Source organism: Nerophis ophidion, linkage group LG08, assembly GCF_033978795.1.
Source record: "Nerophis ophidion isolate RoL-2023_Sa linkage group LG08, RoL_Noph_v1.0, whole genome shotgun sequence".
In the NCBI taxonomy this organism is placed as follows: Eukaryota; Metazoa; Chordata; class Actinopteri; order Syngnathiformes; family Syngnathidae; genus Nerophis; species Nerophis ophidion.
The window spans coordinates 37,519,220-37,546,632 of NC_084618.1; the positions used below are offsets into that span (position 1 = coordinate 37,519,220).

Here is a 27,413-nt window from a genome sequence, read left to right on the forward strand (position 1 = left end):
TGAAGACCTGAAACCACAGTAAGTAAAAGTAGCGAGGGAACACGGTATTATTAAAAAAAATGGGATTGGTCTATGTGCAGATTGTATGACACAGCTTTCATGAATGCTGATCAAACATGTCTCATAAGATTTCCACATCGAAAATACGCCTGTGGCCAAATGCGTTTGTGTGTGTATGTGTTCATCTAATCTTGTCCAGCATCACAAAAAGCCCTGCAGGAATCATCTATCACCCTCTGCCTCTGTCCTTCAAACCCATCAACTCCGCATTCATCACGGTCAATGTTCCAGAGCCTCCTGTCAGCTTTATATGTTTGCAGCCACACCATTAGGTACACCTGCAAATGAGGAAAAATATCAGCACCTTATCATTTTAGATGCAGATGTACCTAATTAATTGTCAATCATTACTTTTTAACCACCCAAACATGACATGAACATCACAAGCGCACAATTAAACCCACAATACCTAAACAAGATGCTTTTATTGATGTCGGCCGTATTCTGGCCCCCACATATTAATTTTTTTCTCGGACAGGCAAAAAGGCGGAAAATAAAACATGAATTGTGCTTAGAGTGTCTCTGGAAATAGCAGCTGTGAATGCATGTTCATAACGCCACAAGAGGCTCCTCTTGCTGACTATTAAAGGTGCTGTTTGCAATTTTTTCACAGTAACATTTTTCAAAGCAAATAATATAACAAGACCACCATCGGCTAGCTTATATTTCCATTGGCAGTTGTTTGACAATTGTCTGTATTTCTGTCAATTATAAAGTTTATGAAATAGCAATTTTTGTCGGCCCGAATAAAATGATTGGTGTTTACAGCCGTCACTCATCAGGTCTTGTCAAAACGTACGTGCTCCCTACAAAAGCAGTCCAAGAGAAGCAACAATTAATTTGCTGTCATGTTGTGGTTATGATAGAATATATTGCTTTTGTTAGCTAACAACACCCAAAGCTAATGGTGTGTCATCACATACGAGAAGCCATAAAAGGACGGGATATACAGTTTAAAATACCTTGGAAAGTTGGCGCCCTCTATGCATCTGTGTAAAAGTTGCAAACAGCCCCTTTGAGTTAAACAATCAACATAAACGTGTTGAGTTTCCGACAAACATCAAGTTAATTCATGGTCCGAGTTAATTCATGGTCCGCAAACTCCCGAGATATCCAAACGCCCTCTGCCAGGTCCTTGGTCCTCTCTGAGAGCTTCCACTCGGCCCGGTAGTGCGACTCGTCCCCCTCCTCGCCCTCCTTTACCAGCTCTATACGCAGGAATGTTTCTCTTTCTAGTAGCACGGACGCAAACATTGAGTCTGAAGATTGCCTGGTGCTCGGCAACCTCGAGGAGGAACGAGATATGCCTCGAAAAGGAACATGTCTGCTTTTAGCCCCCTTGCTTTGAACTTCCTCTTTCTCCCTCTTAAGTTTACTATTAGGCGAGGGGGATAACCTTGCAGGGCTCTCATTGGCTGAAGAGGAGCTATCAGACGACTGCTTGCCAGCTGATTGGAGCCGGTCCGAGGTTAACTTCTTGTCCTGCCTGTTGAGGGATAGACATGGTGGCCATCGGAATGAGAGACACTGTGACATAGAGAACCATAACTCTTGAGGCCTGAGAACGCCCAATTGCGGAGGTTGACTGCTCCCAAAAAAGGCATCCTGAGTCTCTACTTTAGTGTGTTTTTGGTCTCCACCAGTGTCTTTTGCTGTCTCTCCATCTGAGTCTTCATCAATGGACTGGTGTTGAGGGTCCTCTTCAAGACTAAATGAGCTGTTGAACCCTCTGCTCCTCTTCATTGCCCCCTCCGTCTCTGAATCGGACGACAATGATTCATCTGACGTGAAAAAGGACAAATTACCTCCTGGATCTTGTTTCCCCTTGGAGCACGGATGTGAGGTTCCAGTCCTGAGGCCTTTCCTCATACTAAATCTCTCGCCAATCTTCTTTTTGCGTTACAACTGAAGGAAGCGAATGCATCGTCAACCCAGTCAAAACAGCAGCAGCAGCTCCGCTAGCATGGCACTTTGTGACATAATCTCAGCTTCCAGTGAGTGGGCAGTGAGGACGCCGTGATGTCATCCGACCACACACAAAAACAAACACACACTCTCAAGCGCATGTGTTCACGCTATGGTGAAGTGTGTGCGATGACTTGCCTCAGAGGGGACTGATGTCACATGGCATGATGTCACACTTCCCCGGACCTAAAATCGACCTACATATGCATAAAGAGAAGTCTACATGAATAAACTTCCGCCGCCGTAGGTCAAATGTTGCCCAGCTAGACACAAAAACTATCATCTTATCATCTTGAAGGTCTTTTGGGCTGTTTGAGAATGTATCTCTGTGAACCTCATCTCCTCTATCTACCTGCCATATACGCATGCAGCCCTAGACCATGACACCACTATGCTTGACTGTAGACAAGAAACAATTACCTTGTTACCCACTTATGTTGCCAGCTATTTAGACACAAATGCCAGTGTGTTGACAGTAAATCTATACTGCTATAGAAGCTGTACACAGACTACTCTAAATAACATTCAAAGTCATTTTTATAGCATTGTCCAATGAGATAATATACTGTAGTCAAAATGTTAGCTAAAATCTGAGAGGTGTACTGCTTTTTGTCAGTGAAATATTGATTGTAAGCATCACTTCCAGAAAAGTCTGCTGCCACTCACTGCTGCTGCTCGCTACTGCAAAAAAGCTAAGTACTATCTGTCTATCTTTATTCCTTCTCAAACATATTTAGTAGTCTTACCAAACGTACAAAGCAAACACTCAGTCTCACCGCCTCTTGCTCAGCTAGCTAGCTGCTGCGCTAACGAAGCTAAACTAGTTGCAGTCCAAAACAACTACGCTCTGAAGGCGTCTTTTCCCTCACAGTGCTGCTACTGCTCCAAAGACCGAAAGAACTCGACTCGGTGAAAGAAACAACATGAGTATGGCTCCCTGCTCTTCATGCACCATTCTCATGGATAGGTTTGCCTTATAGAGAGGACAGTGTCCGCCATTTAGAGCAGAGTCATTTTGTAACTTTTAGACACATTTGCTAGCATTAACTGTAGTGAGCTGACTAGCCCAGCTTGTAACAGCGCTAATCCACCTACATGCCACATTGAACCGGTTGAGACGCATATAAGATTTAGCCCTTTAGCTAGTCCTACACCCCAGTCTGCCGTACACCAAGCCTTAGTCATAGGGGACTCCTTCACCCCGACCATACAGCTTAGTAAACCAGCCATAATTAAGTGTATTCCCGGAGCCAGAGCACCTGACATTGAAGCTACACTTAGGGAGCTGAGTCGCAACAGGTCTAGTAAATACAAAGGACAGGCTAATCGCACCAATAGCTACACGAACATAGTGGTACACGTCCGCTCCAATGACACTAGGATGAGACAGTCAAAGATTACAAACAGAAACATAGCTCTGACTTGTAATCTCGCTAGAAAGATGTCTCGGCATTGACTCTGGCCCCCTGCCTGCGAAAGGCAATGATGAGAAGTATAGCAGATTAGTCTGGCTTAACAAGTGGGCTCGCTGGTTTTTGTAGAGAAAAAGGACTCATCCTTATCTATGATTATCCCTCTTTCTGGGGCATTCCGGGCTAGCTGAGGAGGGACAACCTTCACCATAACCAGGAAGGCGCCATCAATCTTTGTAGAAATATAGACTACTAGTTGAATCAAGCTTGACTAACTACACTAGAGCAAACTTGGACACAGGTAATTACAGTGTCTGTTACTCCGGGTGAGGAGTCATTTGAGCTAGAACTAACCAGCACCAAGTTCGAAAATTCCTGCACACATAAAATTTCCTGTAGAATAATACACAACTCACAAAATGTGTTTTCTGGAGTGACTGTACAAGAGGTGAACATGCATTCTTCTGAGGTGGCAAATTATGACACGTTAAATCTATCGAACCACCAAGCAAATAATCTCAAGATCCCCATCATATCAATTCGTAAATGTGATCAAAATTATTTAAGGCGCACTACAGAAAATAAACATAACGTCATTAATATCAGTACTACAGATGCCATTAACAAAACATTTTCAGGAGACCACTACCTATAATAAGGGCTTTTTAAACATCAGATCATTGTCTCCCAAAACGTTATCAGTTAATGAGGTCATTAGAGACAACAATCTTAACGTCATTGGTCTCAGGGAAACTTGGCTAAAACCCAGTTGTGTGCCGTCAGGGCCAGCAAGGCTTCTCTGCTGGCCTAACATAACCAGCAATCATGATCATAATAAAGATGAAAGTTATTTTTAATTTACTTTCCCAAAATATCAAAAAGTATTCATATTCTCTTCATGTCATATTATGCTCCTTCCAGTGCTGTTGTTTTTAGGTTATAGAGTTATCGTCCAATCAGAATTCAGCAAGCTTATGGTGCCATGCTATACGAAATTTGCCGGAGGCCTTCAGAATCAACAATGCGGGCATCTGTGCACTCTACGTGAAAGGACACAAACATTTGACAGACAGTCCCAATAGCCAATCAGATCACGAGTTGTCAGTAAGGCCTTCTAGTTGGCCTCAGGCAGATATACTGTACATTGTGACGTTATGAGTTAGGTAACATAAGGACTCAGCATGACACAGTAGTGAGGAGCATTCGCAGTAGCCTCATTAAACATGCCGGCAGCTGGATGTTTTTGATGACCACGCTGTGGAGTAAACTTTAAAAACTCAGCCAACATGCCTCGTTTGCATCTTTTATGATTAAACAAGACAACACATATTTGCATACTTGCCAACCTTGAGACCCCCGAATTCGGGTAATGGGGGGGGTTTGTTTACGGGGGTCTATATATTTTCAAGTATTTCATCCATATACTGTATATATATATATATATATATATATATATATACACACACAGTATATATATATACATATATATATATATATATATATATATATATATATATATATATATATATATATATATATGTATATATATATATGGATCGCCATATATATATATGGACAATGGAAAGGGAATAAGCGGTAGAAATGGATGGATGAATGGAACGCCTCGAGATGATTCGCCGTTTGGACAGCCCGTGGGCCTCGCCCCTCCACATGGTGGAGAAGCCTGGACGTTGTCTACGGTGATTACCGCAGACTCAACGTTATCCGGTCCTCCACATACAAGATTTTTCCACCAACCTGGCTGGGAAAACTGTTATCTAAGGTAGATCTCATCCGGGGCCATCATCTGGTGCTTGTCCACCCCTTTGATATCCCTAAGACAGTGGTCATCACCCCATTTGGGCAGTTCAACTTTTACGGATGCCTTTTGGCCTTAAGAGCGCCGCACAGACTTCCCAGCGGCTGATGGACTCTGTTTTACGTGACTTGCTGTTTCTGTTTGTTTACTGGTAGGCAACACCTCTCAGGCCGATCATGTGAACCACCTCAGGACCATATTTTAGCGCCTTAGCCAACATGGGCTCATTGTTAACCTGGCCAAGTGCCAGTGCGGGTTGTCTGTAATTGACTTCCTTGGACATTTTGTCACGAAGTGCGGGGCAGTTCCCCTTCCAGCGAAGGTTGCTGCCATTGCAAACTTCCCCCGCCCGCTCACAGTTAAGACTCTTCAGGAGTTCCTTGGCAAGGTAAATTTCTACAATCGTTTCATCCCCCATTCAGCTGACTTTATGCGGCCGCTGTATGATGCTCTTAAAGGGGCTGCTCCCAACCACATGATGGGCTGCTATGACGCGCGGCATAGTGCTTTTGTGGAGGTCAAGTCTGCTCTAGCTAACGCTACCTCGCTGGCACTAGCATTACCCGATGCTCCTAATGTGTGTGTGACAATCATTGGTACTTTAATTTTAACTATTGCAATCACCGCAGACGTGTCAGACTATGCTCTAGGTGCAGTGCATGAGCAGTGGGTGGGTAGAATTTGGCAACCTTTGGCTGTCTTTAACAGGCATTTGTGCCCTGGCGAGCGGAAATATAGCACATTTGACTGTGAGCTCCCCAGCCTCTATCTGGCCATACATAATTTCCGTTCGCTGCTTTGAAGGACGGCCCTTCACAGCTTTTGTGGAGCACAAACCCCTCACTTTTGCGAAGGGTGAGACAGCCAAACCGTGGTCGGCTCGGCAACAGAGGCCCCACTCCTACGTCTTCGAGTTTACGACGGACATTCAGCACCTTGCTGTTAAGAGCAATGTCATTGCTAACTGCCTCTCCCGAGCTGTCACAGGCGCTGTCCATATGGGGCTCGATTTTGCACAGATGGCAGTTGACCAAGCCGACGACCCAGACATCTGAGCTCTGAAGGCTGCAGCCACAGGGCTACGGTTGCCTGAGGTTCCACAGGGACACAGGGGTTACGCTCCTTTGTGACATCGCTACAGGTCGGGAACGGCCCCTTGTGTCTGCCGTTTGTAGGCGGCGGGTCTTCAACTCAATCCACGGCCTTTCCACCCTGGGAAGCAACCTTGCCAGCGGCTGGTAGCTGCAAAATTAATCTGACGTGGACTGAAAAAGGACGTAAAGGACTGGGCTGCCAGATGCGTGGCATGCCAGCCCTCAAAAGTGCACTGCCACATTCGGGCTCTACTGGCACCGTTTACGGTTTCGGAGGGCCGTTTTGAACATGTCAACGTGGACCTGGTCGGGTCTCTCCAATCTTCACGCAGCTGCACATACCTCCTCATGATGGTCGACAGGACCATCCACTGGTTGGAGGCAGTACCTCTAAAGTAAGCCACAGAAGTGGCGTGCGCGTTCATTGGGACGTGGGTTGCCTGTTTTGGTACCCTGTCAATCATATCGTCCGACCGGGGCTCCCAGTTTCCTTCTGAGCTCTGGGCTGCTGTGGCGGAGAGCTTTGGAGTGAAAGTCTACCACACGACAGCGTTTTACCCACAGGCCAATGGTATGTGTGAGCGGTTTCACCGATCCATGAAGGCAGCGCTCAGAGCGTCCCTAAAAGACAGCACTTGGGTAGACAAACTCCTTTGGGTGGTGCTGGGGCTTTGGTCTTCCTTAGCAGAGTTGTGTATGGCCAGCCTTTGCAAGTGCCAGGTGACTTTATTCCTAGTACTACGGCACCTTGGTCCGTCGGTGAGCAATGAGCTGCTCTCCTCGATGCCGCCAAGGGTTTTTCCCCCATCCCCAATTCCCACCAGCAGCATTTGTTTTTTTTCACCGCGTCCCCCTTCAACCTCCTAACGATGGGCCATTTCGCGTCCTGGCGTGTGGATACAAGCATATCCTGTTGGATATCGGGGATCGGTCTGAAAGAATCACGGTGGACCGGCTTAAAGCGGCTTACTTTGATTTTAGTCAGCCGGTTACCACGGCAGTAGCCCCGCACAGCTCTACCTGGGCCCCATGATAATGTCTTGCATCCTTCTACGCAGGCCCCCGGGACCTTTGACAGTGCAGATACCCTGCCAAGTTGCCCTGCAGACTCTCTGGCGTTAGTACCAGTCCGGTGCAACCGACCTGGTCGGCCCGTCCATCCACGTCCATTGACTGATTAGTTGTTTTGCGAAAACCTACCTCTTGAAGCTCATTGAGCTTCAAGAGGTAGGTTTTCACTTCACAGGTGTCATAGTTTTGATGCCTTCAGTGACAATCTACAAGGTAAATAGTCTTGTAAAAAAAGAAAACGCATATACATATACATATACAGTCATGGTCAAAAGTTTACATACAATTATAAAAAGAACATAATTTCATGGCTGTCTTGAGTTTCCAATAATTTCTACAACTCTTATTTTTTGTGATATAGTGATTGGAGCACATTTTTTTTTTGTCACAAAAAAACATTCATGAAGTTTGGTTCTTTTATGAAGTTATTAGGGGTCAACTAAAAATGTGACCAAATCTGCTGGGTCAAACGTAAACAAAGCAATGTTAATATTTGTTTACACAGCTGTTGGTAAGTTTCACTGCAATAAGGCGCGTTTGGTAGCCATCCACAAGCTTCTGGTTGAATTTTTGACCACTCCTCTTGACAAAACTGGTGTAGTAGTTTAGCTAAATTTGTTGGTTTTCTGACATGGACTTTTTTATTCTGCGTTGTCCACATGTTCTCAATGGGGTTTAAGGCAGGACTTTGGGAAGGCCAGTCTAAAACCTTAATTGTAGCCTGATTTAACCATTCCTTTACCACTTTTGACGTATGTTTGGGGTCATTGTCCTGTTGGAACAACCAACTGAGCCCAAGACCCAACCTCCAGGCAGATGATTTTAGGTTGTCCTGAAGAATTTGGAGGTAATCCTCATTTTTCATCGTCTCATTTACTCTCTGTAAAGCACCAGTTCCATTGGCAGCAAAACAGGCCCAAAGCATAATACTACCACCACCATGCTTGACGGTAGGTTGGTGTTCCTGGGATTTAAGGGCTCACCTTTTCTCTTCCAAACATATTGCTGCGCATTGTGGCCAAACAGCTCAATTGTGGTTTAATTTGACCACAGAACTTTACTCCAGAAGGTCTCATCTTTGTCCATGTGATCAGCAGCAAACTTAAGATCAGCCTTAAGGTGTCACGTCTGGAGCAAGGGCTTCCTTCTTGCATGGTAGCCTCTCAGTCCATGGTGATGCAAAACCCGCTTGACTATGGACACCAACACCTGTGTTCCAGCGGCTTACATTTCATTGCAGACCTGATTTTTGGTGGTTCTCGAATAAGTCTTGATCTACCTGACCAATTTTCTCTCAGCAGCAGGTGATTGCTTGCATTTTTTTTCCTGATCGTGGCAGTGACCAAACTGTGCCATGCAATTTATACTTACGAACAATTGTCTGCACAGATGCTCTTGCGACCTTAAGCTGCTTTGAAATGGCTCCAAGTAACTTTCCTGACTTCTTCAAGTCAATGATTTGTTTTTTAAGATCTGTGCAGAGTTCCTTGAACTTTCCCATTGACGCGTTTGTAACCTAGTCTAATGACTGCATCACATGAGCCCCATTTAAATGGGATCAGAGAAGTCAACAGGTGTCGTCAATAATGAATCACAAATTTAAGTGAAAGTACCAATGATTGTCACACACACACTAGGTGTGGTGAAATGTGTCCTCAGCATTTGACCCATCCCCTTGTTCACCCCCTGGGAGGTGAGGAGAGCAGAGAGCAACAGCAGTGGCCGCGCCTGGGAATAATTTTGGTGCCTAAACGCCCAATTACAACCCTTGATGCTGAGTGCCAAGCAGGGAGGTAATGGGTCCTATTTTTATAGTCTTTGGTATGAATTCGGCCGGGGTTTGAAGTTAAGACCTAACGATTTCAGGGCGGAGACTCTAACCACAAGGCCACTGATATTTGATTTGATTGTAACTTTTCTACATCTCCAAAATTGAGAACGTATGTTGCTGTATGTATACTTTTGACCCAGCTGATTTGGTCACATTTTCAGTAGACTCATAATAAATTTCAAAAACAACCAAACTTCATGAATGTTTTTTGTGACAAACGAGTATGTGCTCCAATCACTCTATCAAAAAAAAAAAAACAAGAGTTATAGAAATTACTGGAAACCCAATACAGCCATGACATTGTCCTTCACAAAGGCATGTAAACTTTTGACCCTGACTGTGTGTGTGTATATATATACTGTATATATATATATATATATATATATATATATATATATGTCTTGATTGGATTATCCGGAGAATAGTGCTCGATACCGTGGTAGAGCGCAATATGTAGGTGTGGGAAAAAATCACAAGACTACTTCATCTCTACAGATCTGTTTCATGAGGGGTTCCCTCAATCATCAGGAGATGATGATTGAGTCTTGTGATTTTTTCCCACACCTACATATATATATATATATATATATATATATATATATATATATATATATATGTATATATATATATATATATACACACACACACACACACACACACACACACACACACACACACACACACACACAGGTGCTGGTCATATAATTAGAATATCATGAAAACGTTGATTTATTTCATTAATTCCATTTAGAAAGTCAAACTTGTAGAATGTATACATTCATTCCAAACAGACATATATATTTCAAGTGTTTTTGGCCAAAAAGGAGATGATTATAGCTGACAACCAATGAAAACCCTAAATTCAACATCTCAGAAAATTAGAATATGGTGAAAAGGTCAGATATTGAAGACACCTGATGCCACACTCTAATTAGCTAACTAACTCAAAAGACCTGGAAAAGCCTTTAAATGGTCTCTCGTTTTGATTCTGTATGACACACAATCATGGGGAAGACTGCTGACTTGACAACTGTCCAAAAGATGACCAATGATACTTTAAAGAAGGAGGGCAAGACACAAAAGGTCATTGCCAAAGAGGTTGGATGTTCCCAGAGCTCTGTGTCCAAGCACATTAATAGAGAGGCGAAGGGGAGACAAAGATGTGGTAGAAAAAAGTGTACAAGCAAGAGGGATAACCGCGCCCTGGAGAGGATTGTCAAACAAAACCGATTAAAAAAATGTGGGGGAGATCCACAAAGAGTGGACTGCAGCTGGAGTCAGTGCTTCAAGAACCACCACGCACCGACGTATGCAAGATATGGGCTTCAGCTGTCGCATTCCTTGTGTAAAGCCACTCTTGAATAAGAGACAACATCAAAAGCGTCTCCCCTGGGCTCAAGACAAAAAGGACTGGACTGCTGCTGAGTGGTCCAAAGTTATGTTTTCAGATGAAAGTAAATTTTGTATCTCCTTTGGAAATCAAGGTCCCAGAGTCTGACAGAAGACAGGAGAGGCACAGAATCCACGTTGCCTGAAGTCCAGTGTCAAATTTCCACAATTGGTAATGGTCTGAGGTGCCATGTCATCTGCTGGTGTTGGTCCACTGTGTTTCCTGAGGTCAAGGGTCAATGCAGCAGTTTACCAGGAAGTTTTAGAACACTTAATGCTGCCTGCCGCGGACCAATTTTATGGAGGTGAAAATTTCATTTTCCAACATGACTTGTCACTTGCACACAGTGCCAAATCTACCAGTACCTGGTTTAAGGACCATGGTATCCCTGTTCTTGATTGGCCTGCAAACTCACCTGACCTTAACCCCATAGAAAACCTATGAGGTATTGTGAAGGGGAAGATGCGAGATGCCAGACAAAACAATGCTGAAGAGCTGAAGGCCACTATTAAAGCAACCTGGGCTCTCAAAACACCTGAGGAGTGCAACAGACAGGTGGACTCCATGCCACGCCGTATTGCTGCAGCAATTCAGGCAAAAGGAGCTGCAACTAAGTATTGATTGCCGTACATGCTGAAACTTTCCATGTTCATACTTTTCAGTTGGCCCACATTTCTAAAAAAATATTTTTGGGTACTAGTCGTAACTAATATTCTAATTTTCTGAGATACTGAATTTGGGATTTTCAGTAATTGTCAGTACTAATCATCAAAATTTAAAGAAATAAACATTTCAAATATATCACTATGTGTGTAATGAATTGATACAATATGTAAGTTTCACGTTCTGAATATAATTACTGAAATAAATCAAATTTTTCATGATATTCTGGTAATACGAACAGCACCTGTATACAGTCAGGGTCAAAAGTTTACATGCACTTGTGAAGGACAATGTCATGGCTGTCTTGGGTTCCAGTAATTTCTATAACTATACCAGGGGTCGGGAACCTTTTTGGCTGAGAGAGCCATACAAGCCAAATATTTTTTAAAGCTTTTCAGTGAGAGCCATATAATTTATTTTTTTAAAACACTGAATACAACTATATATGCATGCATTTTTAAGAAAGACCAACATTTTTAGAGTATAATAAGTTTCTTATTCTTTTTAATAACATTGTTATTCTGAGGCTAACCACAATAAATAAATTACTTCTTACCATTAATGCTACTTCTTGAACAGGTGTGGTAGAAACCGGATGGATGGATGAAAATGCATGAGAATGTTTTATATTTTGAACGTTATTTTTGACACTGTGATTACCAGCAGAATTATTCATTACTTATCGTGTTAAGCAATGTCAGCTAAGTTTTATCTGAGAGCCAGGTGCGGTCATCAAAAGAGCCACACCTGGCTCTAGAGCCATAGGTTCCCTTACCCTAGTCTATACAGTGCATGTCCACTGTATGAGAGATAACCTAAAAAAAAAATCCAGAAATCACAATGATTTTTTAAAAATGTATTCATGTGATACAGCTGAAAATAAGTATCATCTTTCTATCAGCTAGAATTCTGACCCTCAAAGACCTGTTAGTCCGCCTTTAAAAGTCCTCCTCCACTCCACTGTATTATCCTGAATCAGATGCACCTGTGTGAGGTCGTTAGCTGCATCTGCATAAAGACACCTGTCCATCCCATACAATCAGTAAGACCCAAACATTCAGCATGGCTAAGAGCAAAGAGCTGTCCAAAGACACCAGAGACAAAATTGTACAACTCCACAAGGATGGAAAGGGCTGCAGAGAAATTTCCAAGCAGGTTGGTGAAAAAAGGTCCACTGTTGGAGCAATCATTAGAAAATGGAAGAAGCTAAATATGACGGTCAATCTCAATCGGAGTGGAGCCCCATGCAAAATATCACCTCGTGAGGTCTCAATGATGCTAAGAAAGGTGAGGAATCAGCCCAGGACTACACGGCAGGACTTGGTCAATGACCTGAAAAGAGCTGGGACCACTGTTTCCATGGTGACTGTTGGTAATACACTAAGACGTCATGGTTTGAAATCATGCATGGCACGGAAGGTTCCCCCGTTTAAACCAGCACATGTTAAGGCCCGTCTTAAGTTTGCCAATGACTATTTGGATGATCCAGAGGAGTCATGGGAGAAGGTTTTGTGGACAGATGAGACCAAAATTGACCTTTTTGGTCATAATTCCACTATTTGTGTTTGGAGGAAGAAGAATGATGCCTACCATCCCAAGAACACCATCCCTACTGTGAAGCATGGGTGGTGGTAGCATCATGCTTTGGGGGTGTTTTTCTGCTCATGGGACAGGACGACTGTACTGTATTAAGGAGAGGATGACTGCAGCCATGTATTGTGAGATTTTGGCCAAAAACCTCCTTCCCTCAGTCAGATCATTGAAGATGAGTCGTGGCTGGATCTTCCAACATGACAAAAACCCAAAGCAAACAGCCAGGAAAACCAAGAAATGGCTTCGTAAGAACCATATCAAGGTTCTGGAGTGGCCTAACCAGTCTCCAGACTTAAATCCAATTGAAAATCTTTGGAGGGAGCTGAAAGACAGTGTTACTCAGTGACAGCCCAGAAACCTGACTGATCTTGAGAAGATCTGTGTGGAGGGTTGGGCGAAATCCCTCCTGCAGTCTGTGCAAACCTGGTGAAGATATACAGGAAACGTTTGACCTCTGTAATTGCAAACAAAGGCTACTCTACCACATATTAATGTTGGTGTTCAAATACTTATTTTCAGCTGTATCACACGTATAAATAGTTAAAAAAAATAATAGATTGTGATTTCTGGATTTTTCTTTTAAGGTTATCTCTCATATAGTGGACATGCACCTACCGTGAAAATTTCAGACCCCTCCATGATTTCTAAGTGGGAAAACTTGCAAAATAGCAGGTTGTTCAAATTCCTTTTTTCTTGACTGTACACACACACACATATATATACATATATATATATATATATATATATATATATATATATATATATATATATATATATATATATATATATATGTATATTAGGGCTGCAACAACTAATCGATTAAATCAGTTATAAAAGTAGTTGCCGAATATTTAGTCATCGATTCGTTGGATCTATGCTATGCGCATGTGCTGCGGCTACGTCTCATGAGGTGGCAGTAAGCAAGCCAATGATGTGTCATGTGCAGCTCACGTGACCACGCCGTCTCCTATGCCAGGAAACATTCGAAAAATGGCAGAGGAAAGCAGTACCGATAGTTCAGCGGAGAAACATCTTGAGGTTAATGCTTCAATGGAGAAAAGTGTACGACCTAAGTCGTCCAAAGTGTCGGAACACTTTACTTTAAAGACTTCAAAGAAGACAGTTTCCTACAAAATGTGCAGCATGGACCTCTCGTGGCACGGAAGGTCAACATTGCTTTGGCAGCACCTGAAGAGGAAACATGGAGCCATGGATGAAGGGAAGAACTCACGGTACGTAACTGTAAGTCCAGAGTCCGGATAAATTGATCCGTTGTGTCCATCTTTGTGTGTTTTTAATCTTTAGTTAACAAGATTTTTTTTAAGGAAGCGCAGTAGCAACTGTTGTATATTATCTTTCAGAGTGTTAGGAACGTTTTGGAGAGTAGACGACTTCATTTTCTGTCACAACAGGCATTCATGAGTTAAGCTCTTTTTTCTGAGTAACGTTAACGTTATCCATTTCATGCAACATGGGGCTGATTATGTGTCTGCGGCAGATTTGACTCCGTTTTGAGAGAGAAAACGCACAGTTACTAATTTGGAAATAAACGTAACAGACAGAAATATCTCAGGTTGGTTTCATAATGGATCAATGTAGCCGGGCCCAATAAAGCTATATAAATCTATTTAGACTTGAGTGACACTTTAGTATAACTAAAAGTTATGAAGGTCCTGGAATAAGTCATGCTATAATTCACAGGCAGCCTAAAATGAATCCTTTATTATTCACAACAAAAACGTGTACTATATCTGACCCAGTTCTTATCTGATGAGTTACATTTGTGTGTTATTATTGTTGTATGCTGCAAACCCAATGTCCATGTATTTTATTTAGCTGTTTTTTTTAATGTGGTTGCGTATTTGTCTTTTACGTCAGAAATTAATAATTAAATCAACTAGGTATGTATTAAGTTACATGCAAATGATGCTATTATGTACGTTCATTATATGGTTGCTCTCATTTCAGAAAGAAACAAGCCAGCATTAGCGACTTGGTACAAAGGAAGGTGTGCATACCACAGCAAGCGGCTGCATTGACTGATGCTATCCTGAATATGTTGCTAACTGACATGAGGCCACTATCAATGGTGGAGGATGAAGGTTTAAGACAAATGATTCACGTCCTCAACCCTGGTTACACTCTTCCCTCGAGTACCCATTTTACCAAACTGATGGAGAGGAAGTACAAGCAGACATTCCAAGCAGTGTCACCTGACATAAAAGCCACCCAGAGCGAATTGCTCTAGCTACTGATGTGTGGACAAGTGTAGCCTACCTTGGCAATACATTCCATTACATTGGAGAAGAACGGAACATAAAGTCAATCTGCTTTACGACCACGCCGCAAGAGGAAAGACATTCAGTATCCAACATTGCAGAGTGGTTGGAATAAGTAGTAGCCAAGTTTGAAATTCCCCCGAGCGAAATAATTGCTATTGTGCAGGACAATGGTGGACTTTATAAAAACAAAAAACATTTTTGTAACATTTGCCTTATTTTATTTTGGAAAGTTGAAAGAACATGGTGCCAGTATGAGTTTTTTGGGGGGTTTTTTTCAATAAAATATTGGAAAGGATAGAAATGTAGTTGGTCACTTTTAGCCGATTATTAATAAATTAATCGAAGTAATAATAGACAATCAAATTAGTTGTTAGTTGCAGCCCTAATATATACAGTGGGGAAAAAAGTATTTAGTCAGCCACAGTTTGTGCAAGTTCTCCCACTTAAAATGATGACAGAGGTCTGTAATTTTCATCATAGTACACTTCAACTGTGAGAGACAAAATGTGAAAAAAAAAATCCAGGAATTCACATTGTAGGAATTTTAAAGAATTTATTTGTAAATTATGGTGGAAAATAAGTATTTGGTCAACCATTCAAAGCTCTCACTGATGGAAGAAGGTTTTGGCTCAAAATCTCACGATACATGGCCCCATTCATTCTTTCCTTAAAGGAGAACATTATCACCAGACCTATGTAAGCGTCAATATATACCTTGATGGTGCAGAAAAAAAGACCATATATTTTTTAACCGATTTCCGAACTCTAAATGGGTAAATTTTGGCGAATTAAACGCCTTTCTGTTTATCGCTCTGGAGGGGATGACGTCAGAATGTGACGTCGCCGAGGAAACACAGCCGCCATTTTCATTTTCAACCCATTGAAAACATTGGGTCTCAGCTCTGTTATTTTCAGTTTTTTCGACTATTTTTTGGAACCTTGGAGACATCATGCCTCGTCGCTGTGTTGTCGGAGGGTGTAACAACACTAACAGGGAGGGATTCAAGTTGCACCACTGGCCCGAAGATGCGAAAGTGTCTGCCGCCAGACCCCCGTTGAATGTACCAAAGTGGCTCCACATTTTACCGGCGATGACAGACATGGCACAGAGATGTATGGATAACCTGCAGATGCATTTGCAATGATAAATTCAACGAAATCACAAAGGTGAGTTTTGTTGATGTTGACTTATTTGCTAATCAGACATATTTGGTCGCGGCGTGGCTGCCAGTTAATCGATGCTAACATGCTACGCTAATCGACGTTAACATGCTATTTACCGGCGGTGATAAAGAAGACATGGCACAGAGATGTATCGATAACCTGCAAATGCATTTGTAACGATAAAGTCACAGTAATCACAAAGGTGAGTTTTGTTGATGTTGACTGCCAGATAATCGATGCTAACATGCTACACTAATCGATGCTAACATGCTATTTACCGGCGGTGCTAAAGCAGACATGGCACAGAGATGTATGGATTACCTGCAGATGCATTTGCAACTATATTACGTTTCCTTCCACCCACATTTAATGCGAAAAAAACACTTACCAATCGTCGGATTTAAGTTGCTCCAGTGTCACAAGATGCGAAAGTCCTGATCGTTTGGTCCGCACATTTTACCGGCGATGCTAACGCAGCTATTCGGCCATGCTATGGCTATGAATAGCGTCAATAGCTATTCGCTCAATAGCTTCATTTTCTTCTTCAATACTTTCATACTACCACCATCTGTTTCAATACATGCGTAATCTGTTGAATCGCTTAAGCCGCTGAAATCCGAGTCTGAATCTGAGCTAATGTCGCTATATCTTGCTGTGCTATTCGCCATTGTTTGTTTACATTGGCAGCACTGTATGGCGTCACAGGGAAATGGATAGTGGCATCGCAAATAGCGAAAATCAAGCACTTAAAAGCTTTTTTTAGGGATATTCGGAGACCGGTAAAATTTTGAAAAGAACTTCCAAAAATACAACGTGCCACTGGGAACTGATTTTTATTGTTTTTAACCCATTTGAAATTGTGATAATGTTCCCCTTTAACACGGATCAATCGTACTGTCCCTTTAGCAGAAAAACATTCCCAAAGCATGTTTCCACCCCCATGCTTCACAGTAGGTGTGGTGTTCTTGGGATGCAACTCAGTATTCTTCTTCCTCCAAACACAACGAGTTGAGTTTATACCAAAGTGGATACATGGATGATACAGCAGAGGATTGGGGAAAGTGTCATGTGGTCAGATGAAACCAAAATAGAACTTTCAGGACACTAACAAAAAATAAAATCTGATGAATCTATGGTTAAAAAGCAGAGCCTGGCGACGCATGCGCATTTATCATTACTCTCTGGCTCTCTCCGTCTCTGCCCCTCCCACATGAATGTTGCTGCCATGCGCCACTTTTTTTTTGTTTTTAACCCCTTGAAAATACACGCAACCATTAATTTAAAATGCCGGACATTTGAGGCATTTATGAAACTCTACCTGGACAGCTCCGCAAAGAGGACATATCCCGTGAAAAGAGGTACGGTCAGTCTATCAAATACCTTGATCGCTGCTAGCATGCCGTGTGTTTTTTTTTTTTTTTTTTGATTGATTGAAACATTTATTAGTAGATTGCACAATACAGTACATATTCCGTACAATTGACCAATAAATGGTAACACCCGAATAAGTTTTTCAACTTGTTTAAGTCAAGGTCCACGTAAATCAATTCATGGTGCCTCGGTGTGCATGATTACACAACGTGCAGTGCGCTACTTAATAGCTCCGTGACGTTCGGTTCACCTCCGAACCGAAACCCCCCGTACCGAAACGGTTCAATACAAATATACGTACCGTTACACCCCTAATAATATATATATATATTTATATATATACATACATACACACACACACACATATATATATATATATACACACATACACACATATACGTGTATATATATATATATATATATATATATATATATATATATATATATATATATATATATATATATATATATATATATATATATATATATATATATATATATATATATATATATATATATATATATATATATATATATATATATATATATATATATATATATATATATATATTGTGGAGTCTCACTCAAGCGCCGTCTGACTGGTAAGCACCTGACAGGGGAGGAGCCAGGGCATGGAGGCAGAGTGGAACACAGAAGACCACACCCCAACCTTGGCCGCATCATCGAGGGGCGGTACATTCTCCTGTACCTCCTCAATCAGCCTGAAGTGCCACCAGCTGTGCGACCAGGTGAGGCTCACCTACAAACAGTTCTTAACTCTGCCTCATTCAGGTCTGGCTCTCCTCTGTGTCAAGGCAGGTGCATCAGGCGGCAAGTAACTACGACGATTAACGGGCGCTGTGTGCATGATTGAGATCCCTGGATGGGAGAAATTTATGTTTGTTAATGGACATTTTAAGTTGAATATTCCACACCCTGCCCTTCCTACAAAGACTTGTGCAATAAATGCCCTTTCCGACTTTTTGCAAACACCCTCATGTGTCTTGGTGAGAATCCGGGTACCACATAAGGTTGAGAATACAGGTATTTTGATTCACGTCAACCTCTGATGATGTCACACACAGAAGCCATAAGTGTTTTGTTAAAAAGCCAAGCTGACCTTCAATGTACAGTACAAGAATTAGTAAACAAAATTGCTAAAGATGTGGCTATTACACGGGCAACCGCTGAGGTCCTAACTAAACTATCGGGAGAGGATGATGTAGAAGCCTACTTGGAGTTGTTCGAGCACACTGCAGCCCGGGAGAAGTGGCCGGTAAAAGAATGAAGATCCATACTGGCACCTTTCCTCACTGGAGAAGCCCAACGTGTGTGCAGCGACCTGGCAATGGTGGTTGCTGGAGTCTTCAGGACACTAAAGAAAGCCATTCTCGCCAGCCAAGGGTGCAGTCTGCCTGCCAGGGCCCAACGATATCACATCTGGACCTTCCAGCCCACCCAGCCTCCACGTCAGCAGGTAGCCGCACTGCTCCGCATAACACACAGCTGGCTAACGAGCGAAAGCAACCTCCCCCCTCCATAGACCGACTAGTGATAGACCGCTGTATCCGAGCCTTGCCGCCTGATGCCCGAAAATATGCCGCACAAGTGAGTCCTACAACTGTGTAACAGTTGGTGGCCTTATTAGAGAACCACCAAGTGAGCCTGGAAAAACTGAGAACCACCGGGGAAGAGAGACTCGGCCGCGACCGCCGAAGAGCGCCACCGCCAGCGCTGTCCTCACACCGACCTTGGGGCGCTGCCCCTGAGAGGCCCAGTCAGCCCCCACAGCGGAAATGTCACGTGTGTGGACACCCGGACCACATGTCTTGGGCATGCACGGAACGCGACCGTGATATCTCCATGACCACAGCCCCCAGCTCGGATGCAGGCAAACCATGCCTCCACACGGGTAGTGGATGAGGACAACATGCCAGCCTTCCAGTAAAGATCGGGGGGACCGATGCACATGCATTGCTGGACAGTGGGAGCGCTGTGACCTTGGTACACGCTGACTTGGCCGGACCCATCAGCAAAGACACCTTTACAGTGACCTGCGTACATGGAGATATCCGCCAGTAACACTAAGAGAGTCACTTTACGTTGATGATTTCATTGCAAGCGCACACAGTGTTGAAGAGGCCTACCATGTGACAGCAACTGCAACCCAAATGCTGTCAACCGCAGGCATGGACCTCTGCAAGTGGATGACCAACTCTCATGAGCTGGAGAACAAATGGGAGGAGGGCACAACAGACCACACACTGGCATCGGAGACACAGAGCTGTGCTCAAGATGTTGGCCCTAGTGTAGAAACCAGAAACCGATGACTTCACCATTGACCTCATATCGCACATTGAGCATCTTAAAAGAAAAGAACAACACAAAGAGAAGTGTTCTGCAGTCAGCTGGACGCATCTATGACCCACTCGGGATCATGACACCTTTCACAATCAGAATCAATTGCATGTTTCAAGAAATGTGGGAGAGAGGACTCTCCTGGGACGAAGAGCTACCACCTGACCTGACTCAAGAATGGCAACAGTGGTGTTCGGAACTGCAGCAGCTACACCAGCTCGCCATACCAAGGTGGTATCGTACAAACATGCAGCCAGAAAATAAACATGCCCTAACACTACATGTGTTCTGCGACGCAAGTAAAAGAGCCTACTGTGCTGCAGCCTACCTGCAAGGTGAATCGCCAGACGGAGAACCTACAATGAGCCTAGTCGCTTCTAAATCCAGGGTGGCTCCTCTCAAGAAAATGCCAAACCTTGAGCTCATGGGAGCTGTGATTGGACCAAGACTAGCCAACAACTTGACGACGACTCTAAAACTGGAACCAAATTAGATAAGAATGTGGACAGACTCTATGATTACACCGCATTGGATTTGCAGCTCAGCTCAGAAGTGGAAACAGTTTATTACAGAGTGACCGAGAACCAGTCACTGACCAACCCTGAGAGATGGTCACACATCCCAGGGAATATAAATCCAACAAAACTCCCCACAAGAGGACAAAGTGTTGAAGGGCTGATACAGACCCACCTATGGTGGAATTGGCCCAGTGTTCTGACATCAACTGATCAGTTAAAGGAGACTGAAAATGACAATGTTCCAGACAAAGTGAATGCAGAACTAAGGTCCAGCCAACAGATAACTGTGCAGATTACTGCTAATGACACAAACCACATTGAACCAGTGTTAGAACTGGAAAGATACAGCAAGCTGAAAATAGTCGTCAGAGTGACAGCCTGGATAAAGAGGTTCATAGCCAATGCTCAAACAAAAACAAAGAAAAAAGGAGAACTAACTGCTGACGAGTTCTTCGAGGCAGAAAAGTACTGGATCAAGACAACACAACAACAGAGTTTCAGCCAGGAGATCAAACAACTGAAAGTGGAAAAAGGCCTAAACAATGACTGCAAGATTAAAGAACTCAAACCTTTCCTGGATGAACATGAGCTGCTCAGTGTGGGAGTAAGCCTGCAGCAGTCCGAATTCACATACAGAGAGCAGCACCCATGGATTATGCCCAATAAACACAGATATTCAGAACTGCTGATGCAGAGCTGTCATGAAAAAGTGATGCACTCAGGAGTGAGACACTCTCGTTCAAGTGAGGGAGAGATACTGGATCCTGCGTGCCAGGCAGCTAGTGAAGAGAACTGTGGCCAGCTGCACAGTTAGCAAAATATTCAAGGCAAAAGCTGGACAGCAGATCACTGCGCCCATGCCCAAAGAAAGAATAACTGAATCCCCACCATTCAAAGTCACAGGTGTGGATTTTGCAGGGCCACTTTATGTGAAAACAGATTCTGGGAAGAAGTCATACATTGTGCTATTCACCTGTGCTGTTACCAGAGCAATACACATGGAACTGGTCTAAGATCAGTCAACTGAGACATTTCTGTTAGTGCTAAAAAGATTAATCTCCAGAAGAACATTATGCAAAATAATGTACTCAGACAATGCCAGAACATTCAAGAGAGCTGATCAAGACCTGAAGGAGATGTGGAAAGCTTTCAAAAAACCCCAGCTGTTAAGAGTTCTTCTCAGAAAGGGGCATCACCTGGAATTTCATTGCAGAGCGAGCAGTCTGGTGGGGTGGATTCTGGGAGAGGCTCGTCTGATCAGTAAAAACATGCCTGAAGAAAGTTTTAAGGAGAGCTTCACTCAACTTTGAACAGATGTGCACAGTACTGACAGAGGTGGAGACGATCATAAACTCAAGACCTCTGACATTTGTGCACAATGAAGTGGATGAACCACAGCCTCTGACCCTGGCCCACTTTCTGGTGGGAAAACGGCTGACCTCTCTGCCACCAAAGCCCATCCGTGCTAAATTTCAGCACCCGACTGCAAATAAAGCAGAGATCACTCGAAGATGGAAGTACAGACAGACTTACAACCAGCTTCTGGAACGCCTGGCGCAAGGATTACCAACAGGACTTGAAGTAAGCACACCGCAGTGACACACCGACACCCATCCCACTGAAAGTGGGTGATGTTGTACTCATTGGAGAGGATGACACCACCAGACAAACCTGGAAACTGGGTAGAATCACAGAACTGTTTACAGGCCGAGATGGACTTGTTAAGTCATGCATAGTCCACACTCCCTCAGGGACTTTGCTAAGGGGACCTATTCAGTTACTGTACTGTCTTGAGATTTAGGTGAACGTAGTTCATGGGGGGAGGATGTTGTAATTTATGGGTTAAATAGTTCATGTGTGATTATCATACATCATTTGCATACTTGATTTAATTGCTGATTTATTAAAATGTATGGTTAAAAAGAGTTAAAAGGGAATTGATTTGATTATACATGTATTTGATATTGATTATTTGAAGACACTGACACTGAATTCTCCTTCATAGCCTAACAAAGGGTTACCTAAAATACTGCATGTTCCACAATTCATTGCTGCAAACCGGATGTTAAAAAAGACCGGGAGCAGGTGTATTGTGGTTGTTGACATTGAGCATTACGAGTCTATGGGTGAATGAATGAATGACAGATGATAACAAGATAAAAGGATCGTTTTGTACCATTTTGTATGCCCATTTTTTCATATATAAAGTACAACTTTATTTAGACATTTCCGACGTCCTGTCCAATACTTTGATCGTAGTTAATCTACATGGAGATGTTTGTGTACACATTATTCTTTGCCTTGTAATATACCTGCTTCATTCTTTTTCATCTCATACGTATTCCATTCGGAAAAGTGAAATAAGCCGGCATCCTACATTTCCTTAGCTAACTTTTGAAATAAATCTACTTTTTTTCTTTCGCCCATGGGTTCTCTTCAAAATGAGCCGTTATTTTAATTTGTGAAGCAAATAAACAGTGTTCTCTTTATTGTAGTTGTTGCTTATGTTTTTATTGAATGGTATCTGCTTCCGGGTTATATCGCGCATATTGAGACTGGCGCATGCTCCCCTCCGGCAGCACACATCCCCTCGAGAGATCTGGTTTCCAATCGTATAATCCAAGTGTGTTAGTCCAACTTGTCAAAACCCGAACCCGATCAAATTAAGGTGTTTCCATGGGTTGTAGAATGCTTTTTTGGAACCAAACTATTTTAGAAATTGGAATATTTTGGTGCATGGACACGTACTGACTGTCACCACATAACCTTTTTTAGATACTGTACAGTAATGTAAATGGTGCTTGTTATCAGCACATCGGCTACAGTGCACATTTGATTGGTCAGCAAGGAAAGGATGCAAGGCTCAATAATTCTGATGTAATTCAAAGACGGAGGAATGAAAAAAAAAGTCAGCCTCTTGCGATTAATAATTGCAGTATCTAAAACCTTGCTGTAACACGTGTTGTTACCGTGTTAAAATCGGGAAGGTCCGGAAGGAAAATATGACGGGCAAAATATGGCTGAGTAACACAGTACTATCACAGATCTTTATTATTACAGATTTTGGTTGCGTCCCCATGGTTCTCAGCGTTCATGGCGGATGACCATATTCTGTGTTCGGTGTTTTTCCAGTCTTTGGTGAAGCATGGCGAATTGTAGAACCACAATGAACAGCCATCTAAACCACCCTTTAGAAGATGTTTCTCCATTTTAACCAAAACTGCCTTTAAAATCATGTGCCTAAATTAGCTATTAACCAATGACTAACAGTGTTTGCACTTCAGAATGTCAATGCATAGTTTTAATGACGAAGTGAACTTTTGCAAAACATTTCCTTTCTCCAACACTACATGGTAAGAGGCCCATTAAACTGGGAAGTATTTTATCTAAAAATATCAGTTTGTCATTCAAAAAATAACCATTATGACAGTTACACACATGTCCTTATTTAAACACTGACACGGAAGTATTTGTCTCAAAATATCAGTTAGTCATCAAATAAATAACCATTATGACAGTTACACATATGTCCTTATTTGGACACTGACATTTTGTACAAACCTGCTATAACATAGTAAAACATTCAACATAAAACATACACTGAAGGCTGTAAAAAGATATTTCTAAATCTAGTCCAATAACATACTACTGCTGTGTGTCGCATTTAAAAAGCTTCTATAACTATTATTTTTATTTTCATTTAACTTCTATTTAACCAGGAGAAAAAAAACATTTAAATTAAAAATCTATTTTCCAAGTAAATCCTGCCCAAGAGGCAGCAAAGTTATACACAAAACAACGTTTGCAATCATACTACACATTAAAATGACATGAATTATTCATCTATAATACACCTATTGTTGTGTTGTTGAGGTCAGATTGTTTGTTCAATCACACAGCTATTTAGTTGTGACATTGTGCTTGAAAGCACTTTAGCCAAAGTTAAATCACTGTAACTTCTTCACAAACATTCAAATGTAAGCACTTTCCCATGGGATCCTTGCCTTGATCTCATTGCATGAATGTCCAATTTGATGTTTTGGGGGAAGAAAACTGCATTCCTGTCTCTGTTATTTGATGAATTCCAACCAGTGGAGATATGTGCTGTCCAAAACATGAATGCTATTCTTGTATCATGGATGAAAAAAAAACCCAAACAAACAATGGCAAGCTGCCAATTGATGGCAGATTTCATTGAGGCTGTTACAGTGTTAACTAGTAGTCCATCTGTACAGTATGTGTTCTATTGGCTCTACAAAGCTCATTCGGTTATATAAACCCAGAGGATTTACCAGTATCCTGTATTCTGGAGGGATTTGGGACAGCGGGGGAGAGAAAGAATGACAGTCCAATGTCCAGCTCAGATGTCTGAACGTACAGTATGTGTGTTTTGAGTGTCCCATGTACTGGAAGGAAGTAGATGTCAGATTACTCACCACGGTCCTTCCATTTATGGACATGGTGGCAGCGTTGGTTCATCTTGCTCCTCGTTACATCACCGCACGGCAAAAGGACACTTAACCGTGTAGACTCCAGAGTGCCTTATCAAAACACTAAAAGCACAAGAAGCCCCTGTTAATGAAGGACAATATTACCATGTGACATTAGCAATATATTTTTAAAACTCATGCCTGACAAACTGTGTTTAGTGTGGGGACTGTTTGTATAAGCCCGGATGCTCTTCCAACATGGTTCCAATGTTGATTAGTGATGTGCGGATCGATACTAAAATATCATACCAGATCTTTAGTATGGATTCTCAAATCAAAATATCAATACTTTTGATACTTTAGTAATGTTAGATAGTCTATATCATTATCAAGAACACAATGTAAAGTAACTAAATAATTGCGATCTTGTCGAAATAAAACATAATTGACGGGAATTACTTTTCTTGGTAAGTTCATAATGTTTTGTTTATTGATGAAAATGACAGACAATCAACACGATTCTTAGTATTATAAAACAGCAAGCAAGTGTATGTATCCTTCTAACCTATCTGGAGACACTACAAGGTTACAAAATTAACAAAAAATAAGATAAAGCATTCAGTACATAAAATGCCATCATTAGTTTTGCCCTATGATTTTATATCGATTGAAGAATGATTCTCCAACAGCAGCACTTCAATACACTACTTTTTAAATGTTACCATACACTTTAGGTATATTTGTACTAAGTATCTGATCGGTATCGCCAATACTAGCCAGAATTTTTTTTGGTATCGGATTGAAGAGAAAATGCGTAGTATTGCACATCACGAATGTTGATGTCTTTTTCTTAAGCTATCCTGCTCACTAAAAGAAAAAAAAAGTGAAATATCTTCAAGTCAATTTGTAATATACATTGGTTGGCAAAATTAGTCATAGTTAATCAAAATATCAATACTTTTAATACTTTAGCAATGTTAGATAGTCTAAATCAATAACAATAACACAATGTAAGGCAACTAAATCATTGTGATCTTGTCTAAATAAAACATGATGGATGGGAACTACTTTCTAGGTAAGTACATAATGTTTTGTTTATTGAAGAAAATGACTGGCAATCAACATGATTCTTAGTATTATAAAATAGCAAGCACGTGTATATATCCTTGTAGCCTATTTGGAGACACTATGGTTACCATGAATTGCTTAACGTGGAGCCCGACTTAAACAAGTTAAAAAACTTGTTCGGGTCTTACCATTTAGTGGTCAGTTGTACAGAATATCTAATGTACTGTGCAATTTACTAATAAAAGTTTCAATCATTACATAATTGACAAAAAAATAAGATGAAGCACCCAGTACATAAAATGCCATCATTTGTTTTGCCCTGTGATTTTATATCGATTGAAGAATGATTACTCAACAGCAGCACTTCAATGCCTTTTTAAATGTTACTGTTGTAAGCATTTCACCAATCTCGCGCACTTTGCAAATTATACGTCATTTCCATTGTGCGCAAGAAATTTGCATATCGCAAGACGAGATTTAAGACAAGATTTTGTGGATGGTTTAGTCAGTAAGCCTTCATTACTATATTTTATAAATAGTAACCTAAGTTGTGGTAGTAGTTTAGTCAGTAGTTTAGTCGTGGATGTACACTGTATAGTGGTTAGGGTTGGACTGATTTGAGGGCAATACTCAGTTATATTGTCCCGACTACAAATGAATAGATTTACGTAAGTAGTTAATAAATTATTTTGACACCAAAAACATGTATTTGCGCCCATTGATTTGCAAAATGTGCACCACATATTATTTAAATATATAGCTGGAAGCAATTTGCAAAAAGTTTGCGCATTATACTTAGTGCGTCTGCCTCACAATACGAAGGTCCTGCAGTCCTGGGTTCAATTCCAGGCTCGGGATCTTTCTGTGTGGAGTTTGCATGTTCTCCCCGTGAATGCGTGGGTTCCCTCCGGGTACTCCGGCTTCCTCCCACTTCCAAAGACATGCACCTGGGGATAGGTTGATTGGCAACACTAAATTGGCCCTAGTGTGTGAATGTGAGTGTGAATGTTGTCTGTTTATCTGTGTTGGCCCTGTGATGAGGTGGCGACTTGTCCAGGGTGTACCCTGCCTTCCGCCCGATTGTAGCTGAGATAGGCGCCAGCGCCCCCCGCGACCCCGAAAGGGAATAAGCGGTAGGAAATGGATGGATGGATGGAAATTTGCAGAATGCGGTTGCGCATTTTGCAAATTGCTCACATTGGTATTGTGCCGACATTACAATACACTTCAGGTATATTTGAACGAGGTATCGCATTGGTATCACCAATATCAGCCTGCATTTTACTTGGTATCGTATCGAAGACAAAATCAGTAGTATTGCACA

The 27,413-nt window shown here is 42.0% G+C and overlaps 1 protein-coding gene across 14 annotated transcripts in view; it reads right to left on the reverse strand.

Annotated features, from left to right (window-relative positions):
• The window catches only part of dtnbp1b (dystrobrevin binding protein 1b), a 158,595-nt gene that overhangs the window by 81,116 nt on the left and 50,066 nt on the right, over positions 1 to 27,413 (reverse strand). For 13 of the 14 annotated variants that reach the window (XM_061908478.1, XM_061908470.1, XM_061908467.1 and 10 more), the window contains one exon: positions 25,028 to 25,144. In XM_061908478.1, the coding sequence (XP_061764462.1) occupies positions 25,028 to 25,070 (43 nt within the window). In that variant the 5' untranslated portion in view covers positions 25,071 to 25,144. Of the gene's footprint in view, positions 1 to 357; positions 2,223 to 25,027; positions 25,145 to 27,413 lie in introns of those variants that run through there. The other variant, XM_061908481.1, reaches the window with a different exon arrangement.